Genomic DNA, 10,755 nt, shown 5'->3' with positions numbered 1-10,755 from the left:
ATAATATATATTATACATGCATACACACACATATATGTTCATATATACATATCTTAAATAAAGTTAAGCCACTTGGGCTGACAATCATCCTCACAAGAACCAATTCCAGACATGAGAAATTTCTTTTTGAATGATTAGGTAGGGCACTCCCTGTGATTACCAAATTAATATAGATTGTAGATATAATCCTCAGTTGAAGGTGGACCCCATTGATGAAGACACTTCACATTTAAGACAAAAGACTTAGGTAACTCAAGCTTGTTCTGACTGCTTCCCTGCAGTCTGGCCTCCATGGTTCCAGAAAATACCATTGCAAGCTGCCAAGGAAAGGAGGCAATTAAACCATCCTACCAAGCTATAATACCCATGAATCATGACAATTAACAGAATGGCAAGATATTCATGAAGTAATAAACAGTGTCACGTATCAACAGCTTTATAATTGTATTCAAAGCTCAGTCAACAGGAGGAAAATCATGTCTAGCACTGGAAATCTAGGTAGCTTCCTAGGAATAGTGAAGTCAGGGACTTTTGGAAAGAATCTACTACTGTCATTTTGTTAGACCAGCATAATTCTACATTCTAAATCTTATTCTTGTATCATAGATAAGTGAATCTATAAATGCTCATTAAAGAAGCTTCTCTTTATAGCTAACAGGTTCTATCACAGGAAACCACAACTGGACAGAATACGGAGATTAACATATTGTGTGTATCTCAGCCCAGTAAGCATATCTTCATCACAGCTCCTGTATCAATGACTCAAGAAACAACATGGAAGAGGTTGTAAAAATATTGTATGAGCCAGAATACCAGGAAGGCTGCTGTGAACGCCCCCCCCCCCGTCCTAGGAATGGCTGTGTAAACAAGATGGAGATGATGGCAATGTCAATAGACATGTCAACATGAAAGCAGGAAAATTTTACTGGGTCTCACCCATAGACAAAGAACTACAGGCAACCAATGACTACTGAGAAAAGGAGAATTAACCTGTCCCAGGGGTAAACTTCCTTATTGGTTGTCAAAGGCAGAATGGTCAACCTTAAAATATATACAAACAACAAAAATACTCACTAGGTGTCTTTACATGTATGTGTATGTGTGTGTGTGTGTGTGTATTATGTGTGTGTATAACACTAATAATAAAAAATGAAGAAGCGATTTATTAAGGAGGGGAGATACAGAAAGGACTTAAGGTATAGTAGCTGGGGAGGGCTAAAGGGAGGAAAGGGAAAGGAGACAGTGATGCTATTCTACTTCAAGCAAAATATTTAAAAAAGAAAATGTATGTAAACATGCATAATTCAAGTTATGAATGCTACACATTCCTGGGAACAATGTACATTTGACAGAGGTTCAAATCTAAGAGAAAATAAGTTCAATGACACTCATTGAAATTATTTTTCATGAGGGATTAGACAGTCATAGAGAAAGAATCAGGACAAAGACAAGGGAAGAAAAGGGAAGACATGACCATGGAATGTTAGCCAAGGAACTGTGAAAGAGAAATTGGAGAATCTCCCTCTACCTGTTTGGATGTTGGTATATAAAACCTGTCCTTATTCTCGCAGTGGGCAAAAATGACAAATATTTAAGGTTGAGGATTCCAGTGGGTGAATGGACATTTAGAATAGGCAGTATTAAAGATGCATATTTGTTTACTAAGAAATTTAGATAAGAAACATTTTTAAGGGGTTGGGGATTTAGCTCAGTGGTAGAGCGCTTACCTAGGAAGCGCAAGGCCCTGGGTTCGGTCCCCAGCTCCGAAAAAAAGAACCAAAAAAAAAACATTTTTAAATTATGCACATATTCTCAAGATATTGAGGATATTGAAGGAACTGGACTTGTGGAAGTTTCCATTAATTTCTTTTAATATTTAGAAAACAACTTGTAAAACATAGAGACTTTTTTAATAATATTCATTTAATCTTTATCAAGTTGAATGACCAAAGAAATTCTGATCTTACACTACCTTGATCCTTGTTCTGAGGGAGGCATTTGTTCACAGTGGGAGCTGTTTTGGCCCCAAATGGTTACAAGAGTTATATCACAGGGAGATGCAGTGAGGCACATTAAGGCAGCTTTAGGGTACTGGAGCCAGTTTCTGTGTAACAAACCCCATTTCTTCTAACTTATATAAAATGACCATTTTCTCTATTGATTGAACAAGACCATGAAAATTGCCTACATAGATAAAGGCAAAATTGACTCTCAGAGAACCTATGTCTGCTCAAGGACTCACTCAACTACTGCATCAGACTATTTCCAGTTCATTAGACTTTTGTGAAGGACCCTTCACTCCACCCTCTTCCTCAGGAGTGTCTTGCATGGCTCTCTGAAGAAGTAGCTTCAGACTCTGCCTTTGTAACCTGTGATGCCTAATGGAGCCAATGAGGAAGTAAATGATGGGATTGGCACAGCAGTTAACAGAGTACAGGAATGTTACTATTTTATAAATATAAAAAACACCACGAAACACAACAATCCGAGGTAAGAGTAATGAGACGATCCCAACGGGCAGACCAAAGAATGTGAAGACCAGCACTGTGACAGCAATGGTCACATAGAATCTGGTCACAGGAATCCTATGTGATCCACAGATGATCTTGGTCAACATGGCCAGGCTGGACACAAAAGGAACCACAAATAATACTATTAGAAATGCAGTAGTGATAAAGCTACAATACCTACAGAAATAATAATCATACTTACCAAACAGGAAGCCACAGCCTTGCCCTAACAGAAGCCTCAACAGTAGAGAGAAAGCCCAGAACAGTGCACACACAGTGGCTGATGTGTGTCTTGGTCTTTGGCAGTGATACCAGATGGGCCACGTAACAGATAGGCAGCGCTCAGTACTGATGGCTGGAATCATACACAAAGCTGCAAGGTAAGCAAACATTAATATAGTGAGGAGAAAATAAAAGTAGCTGTTATCAAACTGAAGGACACACTCCAGGGAGTACACAGTCTGAGTGCAAAGGTACAAGAAATCAGCACCAGCCAGGTTGAAGACATAGACGGAGAAGGCATACCTATGCATGTGGAAGCCTAGAAGCCGCAGCACTGTGGCATTTCCTGCCATCCCAACCACAGAAATGGTGGCAGTAAGAAAATTCAGGGTATTGAACGTGATGATACAGGATAAAATTTCAGTGTAGTAATTTTCCTTCACTACTGTGTTGTTAATGCTCCAGCCTGGGGTGGCTGGACCCACACTTAGGAATTTTCCACTGGTGTTCCTGCAAAGAAATAGAGATATGAACACATGATACTCTCTGTCAGGACCATATGACTCTGTAGGACTGTCTGGCATAGGTCTACAAGGAAAGGGAAACAGTATCACAGAAATTAAGTAATTTACCAACCTTCCAAAAGTGCTAGAAGCTTCTTTTAAATCCAGTTTGTACTATTCAGTCTATCTGCAGCCCAATATGATGTGGGGTAATTGATGATCCCTGTACAGTTGCTAAGCATTTCAGGTTATGTTAGGAAGAGAGAGAACTCTGAGGAACCAACTTTCTTTCTGTTCTAGGGCTGAGATTTGGTCTCAGGTGTAGGAAAATGGAAGCTGTTGTCACAAGCTATATCTGCCCTCAGTCGCTGGAAAAGAAATAGCAAATGGGCAAATGGACTTGTGGATGAGAGTCATGAGGGAATGGTACTTGCTGTGAAGACGTTTATGTGAACAGCCATGCTTCTTATGATAGAAATACTGGGTGGTTCACTTAAAATTTTGAAAACGAGAAAGCAGAGAAACCTGGAGGGGCATCAAGCACTTTTCTGTTAGTTATTAAGTCACCAGTGTCCTGTTCTTTGCAAGGGTACAGTGGAGCACTAAGAACTGGAACAAATGAGTCAGACATTCAAGAGTAGTTGAAAAATTGGAGCAAATGTTGTTCTGGTTGTGATTTGTACCTACAGGCAAATGTACATGTTCTGGCGTTAGAAGTGTGGGCTGTGCTATAGAGAAAAGCAAAGAGCACCTCCATTTGGGAATAGTATCCTAATCTCTGAGATGAGCTGTGAGATGTCTAAATGGATGCAGTCTGGAAAATAGAGCAGCATAGCTGGGCAGGTAACATTGTTTAGAACTTTCTCTTCACTCTACTCCCCCATACAAACGCCCTTGATAGGCTTCTCTTTCTCACACAAAAAGCCACCGAAACATTTGGAGAAAAGACAAACTGCCATGGTATTCCCCTTTCATTCCTACACCAACCAACGGTACAGGATAAGGGCAGTTCCTGTGCTTGTAGTAGCTTAGTCTAAACAGTTTCCCATATAGAGAACTTTGCTTCACAGGATCCTTCTGGCTAACTTCTTATCCAAGACAGAGGCCTTCATGAAGGAGAAATAATCTGAGGATGCTCAGATAGAGTTCAGGGAAAGCACCTACCCAGAAGACCTTGCAAACTGATCTCACTCAAGAACTTTAAAGTTATCACCCAACACACTCAATTGTGTTCACCAAGATCACTCCATTCCTTTCTGAAGCCTCGGTTATCACAGAGGAGCACAAGATTTTCATTCAGGGAATCATCTGGCATTAACAGCTTCAAATAGGTAGGGGGGTACTAGGTAAACAGCCGATGAGCTTGATGGTGAGGGTAGCACTCAGTCATCTGCACAATTGTTTCCAAGATGCTGTTCAGCTTGATAAAGCAAAAGCAGGAAGGCAAAATAGGATCAACTCAGCTACAGCTCCCAGTGGAGCTGGGTTTTCTTGTGTCTGCTCACCAAGCTGAACTAAATAGCCCTCCCCTGCCCTTGACCATAGCAACCCTGTGATAGGGATTTGGACCAATGACCATTTGAGAAAGTTGGTATGGAATTGCCACTTGCCTACTCTATGTCTAGTTTCCTTACTTTACAACCAGCTGAAGTGTTTTGTTTGAACTTTCTGATCCATGTGCACATTGTTAACATCTCAATAGAATAAAGATGCTACAGAAAAACTGTGGGCTCAGCTTATATAAAAGAAAACACAACATTTTACAGAGGAGAGAAAGACATTCAAAGTCATGAGACCTTAGGAAATAAATAATCGTTACAAGAGGGCTAGAGAGATGGTAATATGAAAGAACCAACCTAAAACTCAGTAAAAGAAAAATCCTTAAGATGAATAAAGTACAGAGTCAGTCTTCAATTCAACCCAAAACTCCCCCAAATCACAGGAATTCGCACATGTATATCGAAAGTAACCTTATGTGTAAATGGTCTTACCGCAGCACTGTAAAGACAAGAATGCTTGATTCGGTGACATAGACTATCCTACTTTATCTGTAAGAAACACATTTCACTGGCAATGACAAGCACATAAGGAAAAGAAAGGATGGACAGTGACAATCTAAATTAATGGAATATGAAAGAAAGATAAATAGGGTATCTACTCTCATACTTAACAGAACAGATTTCAAGAGAAAATTAGAAGCAAATAGGATACATAAATGGAACTGTTCTTCAAAAAGTAATGTGTGTATCTGTATGCGGGCAAGTTTGTTTGTATCTGCACCCCTTTCATAGAATAATCGCTACTAACTACTAGGAACCAATAAATCTAGATACATGATGGTGATTTGATATCCATATCCCATTAATATATCTTATTTAGAGAATTATTTGACACAGAAGCTTCAAAGATAAATTGACTACAGATCAAAGGGCTTCAGCATACTTGTGTATAGTAGTTCATGCAAGAGCTATGGAACATATATCCTTGTCAGCAACCCATAGAAAAACTTCTATGATATGTCATATTTATGTCATAAAGCATTCTTGATATGCATAAGAGAAATTGCAGTATTCTGTATAATATTAGTTCACAATAGGATAAGATTAAAAGTAACCAAGAAATGAGTCAATAGAAAGCATACAATGGCATAGAGATGGAGCAGTCAGTGGATCATTAAAGGATGGCATAGAAGTAGAAAGCAGGCTGGTTGGGAGGAAGAAGAAGGTCAACAGGATTTGGTCAGGGCTTGACAGAGGGTGAACGTGATCACAATGAATCGTGTACATGTGTGATACTGAAAAAGACTGATGATAACGTAGATGAGTTGTATTCACAATGTTCTAGTCGATGTTATTCCAAAATGAAAGGATACTTCATCATGCAAAAAGAAATAAATTAATGTAATAAAGAGCATAAATATCAAGGAAAAATAGATCATTTCAAAAGATGTAGCAAATGAAGTCACAGGATTGAACGGCACGCAGGACGATACTCTGTGAAGAAACTTGGAAAAGAGATAGGATAGTCTAATGTGGTAAAAGCAAAATATCACAAAGAGATAGCCCAAAGCTCTGTGACGTGGGACAACATAAAACTGCATAACAAATATGAAACATGTATGTCTCCTTACCTGTTATATCCTACATCGTACTTAAAATCCTCATCAAAGTAAAAATTCAAGAGAAAGAAAAGGATCCAAATCTAAGATTTAAAACACAAAAATTTACTTTATCCTTTACTTAGAAACCATAGAGCCTAGAATTGTCTCAGTGTATCAGACGGTGAAGATAGAACATTTTTATTCCTCCATGCTTGGTTTTTGTGAGACCCTGACATTGTTTATTCATAAATGACTCAATACACGCAAATCTTGACAGCATTAGGCGGTGTATCATGTATGAATTATAAAGGCAAATGCATACAAAGTCATTGACCAGCACAGATAATGTGATAAAGAGATTCTCAATATTGCTAAAATTTTGTGGAAAGTCCTGAGCATTTTCAGAATTATTCATACACAGACAAATCATTGCTGCTGATCATGCACAGGACAATGAGGTAAGGACCCAATTCAGCTTTGTTAAGCAGCAGGACGTACAGAGCCTGAGAGTGGATGTGGTTCTGAGATGATTGCCCAGCAGAGGAAGGAAGGGAAGGTGAGGTCTGAGTGCTGCTGCAGAGAAGGACCTGAAAGATGGACATGTGTAAAGGCAGATGCTACATGGACAGCAAGAAAAGAGAGAAACCTGACATAACATGAGCCTCCTCCATAGTCTATTCTAGAAGATGGAGAGTCTTCTCTGATGATGAATGCTTTCTGTGCAGACTGAAAGAGGCAAGAAGATGTGGCATTTGAAATATGAATAGTGATTCATAGTCTAGTGGCAGGTACAGCTAGACTCTAGTTACTAAAGGAATAGGACAAGCTTCCATGTGACCTAAATGATGGCATTCTTTAAATGCTTACCTACATTGTCACTACGAACACTCTGTAGAGTCTATGGTCTACAGAATGACTAGTTTTTTTCCAGTCTTCTGAGGCTAGAATTGTAGCACAAAAGGATGAGTGATTGTTCCCAGTCTTCATTTCAGAGTGTGAATAGTGCAGTGTGTGTGTGTGTGTGTGTGTGTGTGTGTGTGTGTGTGTCTGTGTGTGTGTGTGTGTGTGTGTGTGTGCGTGCGCGCACATGTGCGGGCATACACAGATGTTTATAGAAGCTTTAGGCTAACATCACGTTTTCTTCAATAGATTTCTGCCTTCTTTTGAGACAAGGTTTTTTGCTGAACATGGAGCTCAGAGACTGAACAGGAGACCAGCACACTGAGGGATCCTTTGGTCTCTGTATTCTCAGCCCTGAGGCAATGGGAATGCTTTTCAGGCCTGGTGTATTCTGGAAGCTAGAATACATGATCTCATGCTTGGACTGCAATTATTTATACATTAAGCCACTAACCTGGAGAGGATTAATCCCTTGACAAGCTCTATACACTACAACCCTGTGTGGATTAGAAAGTAGTCAAGAAAAAGCACGGGAGACTTACCCAAACTATAAACAACATGGCAGTTACAATTGTAGATGGATGAAAACATATGAACCAGCAGGGGAGAGGCATCAAACAGGGCTAAGAACAGAGGCAGTGGACACCAGCTACAGTCAGCAGAAATGTGGTTAAGGTAGTGTCCACCTGTAACTCTAGTGCTCAGTAGGTGGGGGCAGGAAGATCAGAAGCTCATAATTTTTCTCCATGATCTCGCAAGTCTGAGGCTAGCCGGGAGCCATAGTGACCTGTCTCCTATTTCCCCCAAACTGTTCTCCAAAGTTAATAATCTTAGCAATCATCAGGATCCAGGGCTTCTTTACTGCATTTAAATAAACACAGCTTCAGCGAAAAAAGTTCTATGTCTGCTCACGATACCACACAGTTCGGACATATGACCGCATGGTGTGATGTATCCATCTCCATCAAATGTGGAGCTGTAGAAGGACTAAATCATGCATCTATTACTTTCCTGATTTATCTCAACTCTGGAACCCTGTCCTTAAACAACATTTGTTGTAATGCTGTCTCAGGAAGAAAGCATGTTTAGATGTACAAAAGGGTATTCCAGCAATCACATTAATATCAGATCCTTGAGCTTTCTTCTTCCACCTCTTCTTATGTTTTTCTCTGTTCTGTACTGTTACCCCCTGATTTTGAGAATGTACCAAAATCTTCATACTGTACAATGTTTGAGAAACCTTCAAGGCTTTTAAAGATTGCTAGAGAGACCAAGGCTCTTAATTTCTCTCTTTACAAATTATTTGTGTTTTAACTTAAAGTGGTTTGCAGCTCACACTCTTTTGATCCTGATGATCAAAACATTACAAGGACGTAAAGATTCAGAGCCTAGTGGAGAAATTCAGCAAGGCTGTGTGGGGAATGTATAAGAGCAACCCTCCTGCTCCTCTCTGCATCGTCCCTACACTGACACTGTGATGTGGCTGAGGGTCCTGGCCCACAGCACGCTGATGCCCCTTTAGGTATGAGGAACACCAATGTGGCAGTTCTCATGCCTGACATGGTGCAGCTGCCAACCCATGCAGAACACCTTTTTTGGTAAGATGTTCTTCTATCAGTCTGTACTCGAGTGACCGCTCTTCTACTGTAAGCAATAAGAACTATGCTTCCCTGCACAAACTTCAGTCTAATCTCAAGACATTTTCAATGACTGTGGGTGAAACCTCTCCAAAAGCAGCATTAGAAGAATAAAATACAAACAGGACATAAATAACTCTGATGAGGATGATCTGATGACAGTTAGGTCTGCAAACCTAGTGGTGGAAGAAGACTTGCACACGAGAAAGTGTGTCCTCCCTTCGTTGTCACTCACATGACACCTTACAGAAATGCTTGATCTGGGCCCTCAGAGGGTTCCTCTCTCTAACTTTCCTTTTAATTGAGGCACTTGGTGGCATTTCAAGGACCACAGAGAGCAGAAGGAAAGACCTTTGGGATTTTTTTTATTTATCTCTCTGCTGGTCAATTGTGTGTTGACAGCAGCAGAGCTTCCCTGTGCATGCAATTATCCCCTTAAAACTTAGTTATAACTATGGCACCCCCTCTGTCTAGTTCTCCAGTACCAATTCCTTGTCCTGATTATTGAAGCCAAGGAGTGGACAACTTGCTCCATTGTTTTGCTTTCTCATAGTCCCCGTGCATTTCCTCTGTCCCTAAAACTGGTGGTTTTTGTAAATAAACACTTCCTCTGGCATTCTTCAGTTACTCACATTCTAACCATCAGTTTCTTCCAAGACTCAGCGTACACTCATTGCTGATCAGTTGTAGGAACCAACAAGCAATGAACCTGTTTACAGGCTTCTGCCCTGGAAAAACTGTGGATATCACCTTCCTCCTTAAAGGAACAACAAGAGCAAATATGAATGATTTGGGAGGAAGTAAGAAAAGTGTTTAAGTCAGGCCACCTTTCTGTTTCAAAGGGAAGCTTCTGTCTCATGGCTTCTCAGGAGGAAGGCCTAGCCCATGCATGTTGCATTTTGTCATAGCAACACAGTGATGTGAACCCAGCATGACAGTAACTTTGAACATTCTTGGGATAAATCCTTACCTTTCTTCCATTTTTATTCATCTAGAGGAGGAGAGCAAACAAGGCAGAAGACCCTTCCACAGATTGACTCTAGACTCTGCCTCCTTGCTCTGGAATTGGGATTTGCTGTCAGGAGCTGAGTGAATGTTTCTGACGGAGGTGAGCCTTATAAAAGCACTGAGAAGACCATGTGATTTCCAGTATGTATATGGAAAAAGTCACACACCAGGGACCTTTCCAGATGCCCCCCAAGATGTTTCTTGGCATCTGCCCCATTTCCACTCACAAGATTGGCCTCTCCCATCCCATCCACTTAGGTCTACCAATCTCCAAATAATAACTCTTTCCTCCCATCATGGGTAGCAACATTAAGTAGTGTCAGGATGGTGGTGTGTGTCTATATTACTGGAGCATAAGCAGACCAAGCAGTCTGTCAGGGGTCTGCATGGTGAGAGTAGAGGCACTGTTCACACTGCCCCTTCCACAGCAGTGCGGTACTACTCAGTGTGGTTTTCTTCCAAATGACATTCAGGCTGATGGTTCTGCTGAATCCTCTGCAGATGTCCTAAGTTCCAGCTCTATCCAGTCTGTACACTTTCATTACTAGTGGAAAGTTGGCCTATGTCTTTTTTTATTGGACATTTTATTTATTTACATTTCAAATGTTATCCCCTTTCCTGGTTTCCCCTCGGGACACCACATATCCCATCCCCTCTCCCCCTGCTTCTGTGAGGGTGCTCTTCCACCCACCCACTCATTCCTGCCTCCCTGCCCTGGCATTTCCCTACACTGGACCATCGAACCTTCCCAGGACCAAAGGCCTCTCCTCTGATTGATATCTGACAAAGCCATCCTTTGCTACATATGCAGCCTGCCTCTTTCTCAAGCTTAAAAGCCAATTCATAGTAAAGACACACTAAGTTCATTCCTGTTT

At 40.7% G+C, this 10,755-nt stretch overlaps 1 protein-coding gene across 1 annotated transcript; it reads right to left on the bottom strand.

Annotated features, from left to right (window-relative positions):
• Positions 1-2,254: 2,254 nt before the first annotated feature.
• On the bottom strand, positions 2,255-3,316 carry Mrgprb5 (MAS-related G protein-coupled receptor, member B5). The gene is given in 1 exon segment (NM_001002284.1): positions 2,255-3,316. A coding segment is annotated over 1 exon segment (1,062 nt).
• Positions 3,317-10,755: the final 7,439 nt, after the last annotated feature.

Source organism: Rattus norvegicus, chromosome 1, assembly GCF_036323735.1.
Source record: "Rattus norvegicus strain BN/NHsdMcwi chromosome 1, GRCr8, whole genome shotgun sequence".
NCBI lineage: Eukaryota > Metazoa > Chordata > Mammalia > Rodentia > Muridae > Rattus > Rattus norvegicus.
The sequence above is the reverse complement of the archived record's forward strand: the minus strand, read 5'-3'. Positions and strand labels throughout refer to the sequence as shown.